The sequence below is a fragment of the Lepus europaeus genome, chromosome 14, assembly GCF_033115175.1.
Source record: "Lepus europaeus isolate LE1 chromosome 14, mLepTim1.pri, whole genome shotgun sequence".
NCBI lineage: Eukaryota > Metazoa > Chordata > Mammalia > Lagomorpha > Leporidae > Lepus > Lepus europaeus.
This window is the reverse complement of record NC_084840.1, coordinates 97,337,271-97,349,512: the sequence shown is the minus strand read 5'-3', so window position 1 is coordinate 97,349,512 and position 12,242 is coordinate 97,337,271. Positions and strand designations below refer to the sequence as shown.

Genomic DNA, 12,242 nt, shown 5'->3' with positions numbered 1-12,242 from the left:
CTCTAAGAAGACAGGGAGGGCAACTGGGCAGGCCAGCAGGAGGGTCACCGGAATCACCCAGCCTAATGAACAGCCATCTCCTAAGTTGACCAGAGTCAAGAAGAGGCAAGAAGTGCTTTGTAAAAACCCTTAGAAACAAAACTGATCTGTGCCTCCTGCCTTTCACTACACCCTCATGGGTAGACACACGGGGCGGCCGGGGTGAGCTGGCTCCCCACACAGCTGTCACCCAACCGATGTCAACCTCGTCCTCCTGGGAGAGGGCGCACCGCCCATTCTACCCAGCCATCAGTCACACAACACCAACACCACCAAGCCGAGCCGAGCACTCCGTTCCCTGCACCCCCTGGGGCACCAGACGATTTCAGGGGTCACGTGGGAGCTTGAGAAGAGACATTCGGCAGAAGCGGTCTTCACGCACAGGCTGCACCATCTTGAGCCAAGTCACTGCCTGCTCTGAGCCTTGGAATCCTCAGCAGCAAACACGGAAACACCAAGCATACGGTTCAAGACACCTGCACACGTGCTGTGAGTATGGTGACGCTGACCGTCAGACACACGTGCTGTGAGTATGGTGACGCTGACCGTCAGACACACGTGCTGTGAGTAACGCTGACTGTCAGACACACGTGCTGTGAGTATGGTGACGCTGACCGTCAGACACACGTGCTGTGAGTATGGTGACGCTGACCGTCAGACACACGTGCTGTGAGTATGGTGACGCTGACCGTCAGACACACGTGCTGTGAGTATGGTGACGCTGACCGTCAGACACACGTGCTGTGAGTATGGTGACGCTGACCATCAGACACACGTGCTGTGAGTATGGTGACGCTGTCAGACACACGTGCTGTGAGTATGGTGATGCTGACCGTCAGACACACGTGCTGTGAGTACTGTGATGCTGTCAGACACACATGCTGTGAGTATGGTGACGCTGACTGTCAGACACACGTGCTGTGAGTATGGTGACGCTGACCGTCAGACACACGTGCTGTGAGTATGGTGATGCTGACCGTCAGACACACGTGCTGTGAGTATGGTGACGCTGACTGTCAGACACACATGCTGTGAGTATGGTGACGCTGACCGTCAGACACACATGCTGTGAGTACGTGATGCTGTCAGACACACGTGTTCTGAGATTGCGATGCTATCAGACAGATGTGTTCTGAGTATTGCAACACTGTCAGACACACATGTTGTTAGTACTGACACTATCAGACACACGTGTTGTGAGTATTGCAATACTGTCACATACAAGTGTTCTGAGTACAACACTGTCACACATGTTATGAGTATTGCGACACTGTCAGACACATGTTGCGAGTATTGCAACACTGTCACACATACGTGTTGAGTATTGCGACACTGTCACACGTGAGTATTGCGACACTGTCCCACACATCATGAGTACTGCGACTATCACACACGTGTTGTGAATACTGCGACACTGTCAGACACACGTGCCATGAGTATTGTGACACTGTCCCACACGTGTTGAGTACTGCGACTATCAGACACACATGTGTAGTGAGTATTGCAACATTGTCCCACACGTGTTGTGAGTACTGCGACTATCAGACACACATGTGTCATGAGTATTGCAACATTGTCCCACACGTGTTGTGAGTACTGTGACTATCAGACACACATGTGTCATGAGTATTACAACACTGTCCCACACGTGTTGTGAGTACTGCGACTATCAGACACACGTGTTGTCAGTATTGTGACACTATCCCACACATGTTGTGAGTACTGAGACTATCAGACACACTTGTGTCATGAGTATTGCAACACTGTACTACATGTGTTGTGAGTACTGCGACTATCAGACACACGTGTTGTATTGCAACACTGTCCCACACGTGTTGTGAGTACTGCGACTATCAGACACATGTGTTGTCAGTATTGTGACACTGTCCCACACGTGTTGTGAGTACTGTGACTATCAGACACACATGTGTCATGAGTATTGTGACACTGTCCCACACGTGTTGTGAGTACTGTGACTATCAGACACACATGTGTCATGAGTATTGTGACACTGTCCCACACGTGTTGTGAGTACTGAGACTATCAGACACACGTGTTGTATTGCAACACTGTCCCACACGTGTTGTGAGTACTGCGACTATCAGACACATGTGTTGTCAGTATTGTGACACTATCCCACACATGTTGTGAGTACTGAGACTATCAGACACACTTGTGTCATGAGTATTGTGACACTGTCCCACACGTGTTGTGAGTATTGTGATGCTGTCAGACACACTCAGTGTTGTGAAGATTGTAGGCATGAGCACGGCCAACACTGAGAGCTCATCCACACCAGTGCTCGGGACACTGGTGCCCAGAAAGGCAGGAGGGTAAGGGAAAACCAGGAAGCACGGGTGTCCGCCAAGGAGGGGCCACCGCGAGGCGTGCAGGTCATTGTCCTCCGAGTGTCGGCATCCAAGGCCCCTTGCCCCACAAGGACAACGGCGGGACAGCACGCTCTCCCCCACATTTGCCTCAGGGAATCTGCAAGCTCTCTCTACCATCATCACATGTTGGCAGATAAGGAGAAAGTCCAAGTCGAGATGGCTCAGTGCTGCAACACTGACTTGTGACGCCTTGTAAAGCCACTGCACACCCGGGCTTCCCAGCACCGAGGTCCTCACTGCACTCCGTGGTGCTCCCCTGGGCCTTTGGGAAATGAGCACCAGCTCCTGACACAGGCCAGACGGAAGTGAAGTGTCGCTCTGTGACACACACGCCGGGCTGGTGACCCAGCCAGCCCAGGACAACACACGGGTCAGAGCCTACATCCTGCCACACACGATGTGGCTGCAGGAAACACTCTGAAAACAGCTCAGCTCCTTAGCACCTCCACAGTGAGAACCAAGTCACAGTGCACGCACCACAGGCCACAGTCCACCACCACTTCAGGACAGGACACCCTGCCGAAGGGTGTACTTAACTCCCCGATTCCTGATCTGGCCACCATTCATCAATTACACTAAGCACAGCCCTGCGGTCAACGACGGATCCCACAGACAACGCGGGCCTAGGACAATCACACCATCATGCCGACTAAGTCGCCCAAGGCCACGTCTCCGAATGGATCCCCGGGTCCCAGCATGGACATCTGCATGAATGTGTTGGAGAAGACAGCACAGAATACCCCAGGAACACAGCGGGAACGGCCAGGAAGGCAGGCTTGGCAAAGAGACCATGGGACGAACATGCTGGAAGCAGTCATCCTGAGAAAGGAAGGAAAGCAACCAGACGGTGCCACAGCAGGAGCAGCACCGTGGGCCGCGGTGAGGGAAACCGCCAAGCACTCCACAGCGCGTCCATGAAACACAGTCTGACGGCTGGAGCCGTGGGGCCTGGGCTTGCATTCCCTCCACTGCGGGTTCATCAGGTGGATCTTCCCTCTGAGGCTTACCACGTGCTTAGGGTCCAGAACGTGTGAGAAACAGCCATCCCCGGAGATACGGTCCATACCACACCCCGCCGGGCTCCCAGATACCCACCCAAGCCGCAGGGCAGAGAGCCCGAGTGAGAGCATTGCAAGGGGACGGTTCCTGAGTGCGGGCAACCCCGGGGGAGTCGGCAGGGAAAGCACACTGACCTGTACAGGCAGTCCATATAGTCTGCGCCCTTGCTGTACTCTTCCCAATACCTATGATACATTACAAGCACTTGCTCCTCAGACTCCAGAACTCTCTATATGAAGAGAAAACACTTTTATTCAGAAAGCACTGGTCATTTTCACTGCAAACTACGCAATCATCAGAAATAATGTTCCGAAATAACTTGCATCACACAAGCATCATAAATTACATTACAGGTCGCATTTCCATGACTTTTAGTAAGAATGAAGTGCCTGGGGAATACATGTGAGCCTTAGATACGAAAGCAAGCTCCCACAACAGAGAATAAATTGTTTTGTTTCCCAAGGCAGAAGGACAAAAGGTGATGGTCTGACGGTGCTCTGGGCTAGAACACAAGCGCATGTCTTCCCTCTGGGCGCTTCCTCAGATGTGTGACTCCAGCCAGCCTGCCAGGAGCATCTGTCACTTCCAACCACTCACTTCTGTAAACAGACTTTACAGAACTGACCCTTCTACGTGATCAGAATAAGCCGTTTCGTACTTACTTCATACAAAGTTCTTCCTTTCTAAACAGGAGAGTCAAGCAAATCTCAGAGGCAGAGAGGAAGAGGGGGAGCTCCCACACACCGCCTCACTTGCCAAATGCCTGCAACAGAGCCGGGAACTCAATCTGGTCTCCTCACGGCCGTCGGCAGTCACAGCTGCCTCCCAGAGTCCACACGGACAGGAGCTAGACTCACACTCAGGACTCCAAGGTGGGCGGGGCATCCTAGCCAGAGTCTCAGCCACTGGGCCGAACACCACCCGTTCCCCGGGTATACTTCTGCAGAATTCATTTTCTAAAGGAAATCTAGAAATCTGGTCTCACGACAAAAATACGCTGATATTAGGGTTCTCTTATCATAATTCTTTCATTTGCTGTCCACATGACCTTAAACAAGTCATGACCTCAATTTTTATCTAAATCTCTGATAAAGCGTTATGCTTTTAAACTTAAAATTTTAACAACTAAGGCCTAGCATGAGAGAAAGAACTTGTAAGTAGCAACTTCTGCCTATCGGGTTAGCAAATACACTAGAAAGAGCAGTCACTCTAGCCAGGCTGGGGAAGAAGGCGACATTCTCTGCTGCTGCTGTAGACAACAAGCCCGGAGAACCACCTGCCAACGTATCATCGAAAATGGGCTGGCGCTGTGGTGCAGTGGCTTAAGCCTCTGCCTGCAAAGCTGGCATCCCGTAAGGGCTCTCCTTTGTGTCCAGCTGCTCCACTTCCCATCCAGCTCCCTGCTAATGCACCTGGGAAAGCAGCAGAAGACGGCCAAGTGCCTGGGTGCCTGCACCTACATGGGAGACCTGGAGGAAGCTCCTGGCTCCTGCCTTAGGCCTGGCTCAGACCCCGGCTGTTGCAGCCATTTGGAGAGTGAACCAGCAGATGGAAGATCTGTCTCTTCTCCTTTCTAACTCTTTCAAATAAATAAACAGATCTTTAAATTATTTATATATATATGTATATCTATATATAATCAAAAATAATTTAAGAAGCATGCGATCCAGGAATGCCTCATTGAGGAATTTATGCCCTAAGAAAAGTGGTTACCCAGCAGAGGTTCACAGAAACAAGTCACACAAATGCGCAGTCTGCGTGCCCGGCAGCAAAGGCGTGCCTGAGATGACAGCACCTCCCACAGCAGAACTCACAGAAATCTGTTTAGTAATGAAGGAAGCAGTTTACAACATCACTAAAAATAAAAAGCAGGGGCTGGCGCTGTGGTGCAGCGGGTTAAAGCCCTGGCCTAAAGCGCCGGCATCCCATATGGGTGTCAGTTCTAGTCCCGGCTGCTCCTCTTCCAATCCGGCTCTCTGCTATGGCCTGGGAAAGCAGTGGATGATGATTCAAGTCCTCAGGCCCTTGCACCTGCGTGGGAGACCCGGAAGAAGCTCCTGGCTCCTGGCTTCGGATCAGCACAGCTCTGGCTGTTGCAGCCATCTGGGGAGTGAACCAGCGGATGGAAGACCTGTCTCTGTCTCTACCTCCCTCTGAAACTCTGTTTTTCAAATAAATAAAATCTTTAAAAAGATAAAAAAAAAAAAAAAAGCAGACTTCCAAAGTGAATACTGTGATTTCATTTTCCATTACAAAGCAGAAGTGTGGGAGGGGAGAGAGGTGCTGGCCTGGCGCTAAGCTGATAAGGAAATCTGCACCCGTGTCAGAGCCTGGGTTGGGTCCTGGCTCAGCTCCCAGCCCCTGCTTCCTGCTGATGTGCACCCTGGGCGGCCACAGCGATGGCCAAGAGGCTGGGTCCCCGCCCTCTCACAGGAGATGCGGATGGAGTTCCTGGCTCCTGGCTCAGTCTGGCTCAGCCCCAGCCATAGCAGGTGATTTGAGGAGTGAACCAGAGGATGGAAGCTCTCCTTCTTGCTCTCTCAGAATGAAAAGAAAAATGAAGGCTATACAAAGCTAAACTATGCAAAAGACATATATTAAGTTAAATGTACATTAATGTATACTAACGTAGATACATTTAAATGATGTAAAAATACAGTGATTAATTCTGGAGTTATGTTATAGGTGATGTTTATTTTTTTCTAATCTGTATGTTCTAAATTACATACAATACTTTAGTGGTTAAAAGCAAACTTTCTCCCAATCGAATCAATTGTTCTCTCTCATAGGCAACACTGCTTCAGTTCTGTTGGCTACGTAACAATTCACTTTATCCTACACAAGTCAACCAACTCCCTTTGTTTTGTCACAGGATCTCAGAGAAGACATCGTATACAATTATTTAAGCATTTAAGCTCTCGTAAACTGCTCACAATATCATTTTTAGACCACATGATCATACCAGTGTTAAATTCTTAGTTTCAACAACTGTACCACTGTTATGCAAGATGTTAACAAGGTGAAAAGTACAGGAGAACTCTATACTATTTTTGCAACTTTGCTGTAAGTCTAAACTTATTTTGAGATAAAAAGTTCAATAAAAGTTACACTGGGGTGGCCACTATAGCTCAGCTTGGGGCACCCATGTGCCACATCACAAGTCCTCGCTATTCTGCACTGCCAGTCCGGCTTCTTGCTAATGCGACTGGGAGGCAGCAGTGACGGCCAAAACACCCGGGCACTGCCACCACGCAGGAGACCTGGACAGAGCGCCTGACTCCTGGCTTCAGCCTGGCCCAGCCCTGGCTGCTGCAGCCATTTATGGGATGAACCAGAGGATGGAAGGTCTCTGCCTTGCTCTTTTTCTCTGCCTTTCAAATATAAATAAATCTTAAAAAGAAAATCAACTAAAATAAAAAACTACAAAATATATAAATGTCTTGTATAGTTACCCAAAGCTTACTAGTTTATTACAGAGCTTCAAAACTAACTTACACATTTTAAGACCATTTGAAAGTATCCACTATCAAAACTGCTTTCTAGAACACTAAAATGTACACACGATGTACAACAAATATACACATTTCCTTTAAATGCTTTTTTGCAATATTTATTTACTTACTTATTTGAAAGGCAGAGTGACGGGGGCACAAAAGGCGGGAGGAAAGAGAGACAGAGAAAGAAAGGGAGGGAGAAGGAGGGGGAGGGGGAGAGGGAGAGAGAGAGAGACAGCATCTTCCACCTGCTGGTTCACTCCCTAAAAGGCCACAATAGCCAGGTCTTGACCAGGCCAAAACCAAGAGCCCAGAACCCCATCCAGGTCTCCCACGTGGATGCGGGGTCCCAAGCACGTGGGCCGTCTTCCACTGCCTCCCCAGGCACATGAGCAGGGAGCTTGGTTGGAAGCGGAGCGGCCAGGACTCGAACATGCGCTCAGATATGGGCCAGTGGAGGCTTAACTTGCTGCTCCACAACGTGGGCCCCTTGAGGGAAATGTCACGTCGCCCTACAGCCTACGGATGCTCTGCGTTGTTGAACAGTGTTTACTCCTGGCCATGTGCAGGGTTACACTCTTTGTAAAGAGTACGCTGTTTTACTCCAGTTTACAGATGAACTCAAAGCTGCAACAGCAAACGGAAGGTGGAGTGAAGACTCCAGGCAGGCAGTGAGGTAGGGCACCCAGCTCCTGTCTGCTGCAGGGTTCATGTCGGTCCGCGATGCTGCCCCGACAGGGGCAGTCCGCACTGCTCAGAGACCACCCTCGCATGCTGTCTGTCACTTCCCTCCTCAACTCATGGTCTGGGGAGATTTTACAAGGATATGAGGAAACAACATGACAGAGAGAGATTTACTGAGAGGCGGACTCCAGGGAGGGCAGCCTTGGCTGCAGACACCACCCAGAGGCGAGGGCACAGCCGGAGTTGACTCTGCTCTTTCATTATCGCTTGTGTGACCTCGAGAAAGTGCACTGGGCTCCCTCCAAGGACCTTGTAACACAGTGCTTGCCTCCTAAACCTCAGATACATTTATTAGAAAGTGTACTGAAGAAACAAAACCAAGAGCCTGAACTTGGTCTACGTTCTGGCCCAGGAATCAGTGAACCAGTCAAACGACAACACAGTCACATGGATACCACATTTACTTCACTCCTTACCTTGTGCAAATGCCGAACATGATTTTCCAAAAAAACCTTAGTTTCCGTATATAGTCTTTCTCCAAGGGGTTCAGGATAGGCCACACATAAAGCATAGATATCTCTAGTTAAATTATTAAGGTTTTCATCTTCATTGGAGATACAGTTTCAAAACATAATGACATGCAACTCAAGCTTGGCACTAAAAATTGAAAGTCATTTCATTTCTTACGGGTTAGGCTTATCACAGCAATATTACAGTATTACCACAATATTATCTAATATGCATGTGATAATGTTTTCACATGACAGATGAGGTAACCGCACTTTAGGAAGCACCGTTGGTATTCGTTCACCTTGTCGCTGAGTTACTAGAAGGCACTGTGAGGATGATGGTTCTTCTCTGTGAGGTTAGGATCCAGACGGGGTCTAAATGGACCCTACAAAGTAAGGCTTCGTGAGGACACCGGCAGAGGCGGCCACACCTGGGCAGCTGGCTCCCCTACATTGCAGGACTGGGGACGGTCCTCGTGTACCAGCACCCCCAGCACCTGTGCGTCAGGAGAAGTAAGCACCAACAGCAGTGGCGGCGTCACTGTGCCAACCAGAACCCAGCTGGCAGCACAGCGAGGGACAGTCAGGGGCTGCACCGGCCCAGGAGTCACCGCCTCGCCTGGCCTCTCGGTTCCCTTTTCAAGAGTCCTTGTTTTAATGACTCCTCTCAACACCTTCAAGGGCTAACATGTGACACTGAGCAGGACAGAGAGAGACTCGGGGCCAGCCAGTTTACCACGTGGGCACCAGACCCAACACCTGGTCAGAATTCGGGAGAACACCTGCTGGCTGGGCTGCCCCGCCAACCTCTAAGTGCTCTGCAGGCAACAGCACGTGGGTCCCCACAGCAGTGGCACAGCAGCGGCTTCTCACCGGAGGGTCGCCTTCACCACGGGTCCCCCCCATGACAGCTGCACATAGACCCCGGAGACAGCAGTCAGCCCACACTACGCACGTCACCAGCCCAACGAGGCAGGATGGACTCAAGTGCCAGCACTTAACACAAAGGCCGGACTTGTGCTTACAAACACATTAGACTGGGATACAGGCTCCTTACACCTTCTGCAGAGCCTGTGTGCACGGAACAGAAACTGTCCCTGCCCTGCCATCACCCCAGTCCACAGCCGGCTCCCAGGCCCAGTTCTGGGCCCTGACGAGCAGCAGAGAAGCGAGGGAGGCAGTTGATGTGCTCTGCCCACGTGAGCAGCACCCTTCCCACCATCGCCACTGCCCAGCGGACTTCGTCAAACTTCCCCACCGCCTGTGGAAGTCCTTCCCTGATGTATTTTACGTTACAGTTAGTAGCTCATACATGTAAGCATATGTGTACTTCCTAACGTACTGCCGCATTAAATGTAAACCAGAAGTTCTTGATGTGGCAGGCATCTGGCACAGCGGTTAACACTTCAGGACCTGCACTCCCGGTCAGAGCCCCAAGTTGAGTTCTGCCTTCCTGCTCACCACAGCTTCCTACAGTGCAGACCCTGGGAGACAGGAGTGATGGCTTAAGTAGTTGGGTCAGTCCCTGCCACCCACATAGGAGACCCAGGTGCGGCTCCAGGCTCCTGGCTTTGGCTTTGCCCTGCTCTGGCTCTTATGGGCATTTGGGGAGTGAACCAGTGGAGGGGAGCTCTCTCTCTGCTCTCTTTCAAATGAAGTAAAATTAAATTTAAAAATGTAAAAATATCATCCATGTAGTATAATACCACCATGCCTGATTTTTTGTAGAAAAAATGCTCAATAAGAAACAAACTATTGGCTGGCGCCGCAGCTCAACAGGCTAATCCGCCTGCGGCACCGGCACCCCAGGTTCTAGTCTCGGTCGGGGCGCCGGATTCTATCCCGGTTGCTCCTCTTCCAGGCCAGCTCTCTGCTATGGCCTGTGAGTGCAGTGGAGGATGGCCCAAGTCTTTGGGCCCTGCACCCACATGGGAGACCAGAAGAAGCACCTGGATCCTGGCTTCGGATCAGTGCGATGCGCTGGCCGAAGCGCGCAGGGCGCAGCGGCCATTGGAGGGTAAACCGAAGGCAAAGGAAGACCTTTCTCTCTGTCTCTCTCTCACTGTCCACTCTGCCTGTCAAAAAAACAAAACAAACAAAAAAAAAACAATTAAAAATTATTTTAAGCCAATCTAAGTAATAATAATGAACACAGATTATTGGATTATCTAAGTCAATGAGAAAAAGATGTAAGAACTGTTCACCAGCAGTAACATCCTTCACCAAAAGGCTAATTTATATTACAAAGAAAGCAACAACTTGCACATCCCCTAAGAGAGAATGTCACACGGCTCTGGAAACCAACTCTAGAGAAAGCCGAGACTGGGGTGACACAGGGAGAGGAGGGGCTCAAATCCATGTGCTCTTCCAGCTCCTGAAGACAACCTGGAGCCTCTCTAGTTTTCAGTTATAAATTAAAAAAAAAAAAAAAAAAAAAAAAGGTCCTAATCGTAAACTTTTTATTTATTTATTTATGAGTCAGAGGTCCCACCCACACTGGCTGGGACCGGGTCAGGTGGAAGTCAAGAGCTGGGAATTCCATCCACATCTCCCAGGTGGGGGCAGGGAACCAAAGACTTGAGCACCACTCACTGCCCCCGAGGGTCTGTGTTAGTAGGACGCTGGAACCGGCTATCAAACCCAGACAACTCCAGTGTGGGATGCGGGCATCTGAACCAACGTTACCATCTCAAGGGCAAACAGCTGCCGCACTACATAACTTACATCTCCCAGGTTTCTGCTCTGTTCGGCCAGACACCCAGCTGCTCGTCACCTGGCCTGGTAAAGGCGGGCACAGCAGGGTGTAGGCTGCAGGTTAAGGGTGCTTCTGGGAGGCAGAGCTCCAGCTACTGGCGGACCGGGCTGCTCACTGAGTGCCGCACGTGTGCAGGCGTGTGTCGTACGGACGTTACACTCACACTGGGAAACACTGAACCCAGCCAGATCCACACCAACTCTCCTCAACGTGGCGGCATCACTGAACACCCACTCCCAGAACGTTCAGCCAACACGATGCACTGTACACACACTTTCCAGAATACACAACGCACATGGTACTGAAAAAGTAAAATGACTCAGTGCCACATTTTAGCTCAGCAGGCTGGCTGTGTGGCCACACCTATGACACTGTCACAACTCAGATCTCACAGATGTGAATCCAATGTACCAGGAGTCGCACCTCAGGGCTCGCCTTCCCCCACTTGAAGAATGAAGGCTCAGGGTGAGGGAGGGACACAGGGTGCACACATTCACTTCTGCACCACCTGGCTCTCCAGACGAGAGAATCCCACATTCCACCCCAAGTTCTTCAGGTTCGCGTATTGACTCACCACAGTGTCTGGGCCCCAGTTAATCAATGTGTCATTTCTCAAATACTTAAAAGATAATCTTGGGCCAGCGCCACGGCTCACTAGGCTAATCCTCCGCCTGCGGCACCGGTACCCCGGGTTCTAGTCCCGGTTGGGGTGCCGGATTCTGACCCAGTTGCTCCTCTTCCAGTCCAGCTCTCTGCTATGGCCCGGGAAGGCAGTGGAGGATGGCCCAAGTGCTTGGGCCCTGCACCCGCATGGGAGACCAGGAGAAGCACCTGGCTCCTGGCTTCGGATCAGCGAGATGCGCCGGCCGCAGCGGCCATTGGAGGGTGAACCAACGGCAAAAAGGAAGACCTTTCTGTCTCTCTCTCACTATCCACTCTGCCTGTCAAAAAAAAAAAAAAAAATCAATTTAACAGATTTGCTGACATTTCCAACGAGAAAAAATGAAAATGCAACACGTGGAAAATGCAGTGTCTACAAAGTCGCCAGTTAGTAAACACGGATACAGTGGCTGAGTAACTGGGAAACCCTCAAGTGCGAGTGAGAGCATCGGTGTCGACCCCGAGCACCCACCAGCCTGACAGGCGCTGAATCGGGAATCCAGACACTGCAGAGCCTTCTCCAACCTGCACAGCCTAAGGCCTCCCCAAAGCAGCCACTCTGCACTTACACAGCTCTGAGTAGAGAGTGGCCACCCCATCCCCGACATGTGCCAGAGAGACCCCCAGGCCTGGGAGAACAGTACCAGCCCCC

General features: G+C 50.8%; 1 protein-coding gene across 5 annotated transcripts in view; it reads right to left on the bottom strand.

The window, feature by feature from the left end:
- Positions 1 to 12,242, bottom strand: part of CUL2 (cullin 2) — a 91,072-nt gene that overhangs the window by 47,966 nt on the left and 30,864 nt on the right. For 4 of the 5 annotated variants that reach the window (XM_062211200.1, XM_062211201.1, XM_062211202.1 and 1 more), the window contains 2 exons: positions 8,143 to 8,245; positions 3,623 to 3,717 (listed from right to left, as the gene is read on the bottom strand). In XM_062211200.1, coding sequence (XP_062067184.1) covers positions 3,623 to 3,717; positions 8,143 to 8,245 — 198 coding nt within the window. Of the gene's footprint in view, positions 1 to 3,622; positions 3,718 to 8,142; positions 8,246 to 12,242 lie in introns of those variants that run through there. The other variant, XM_062211203.1, reaches the window with a different exon arrangement.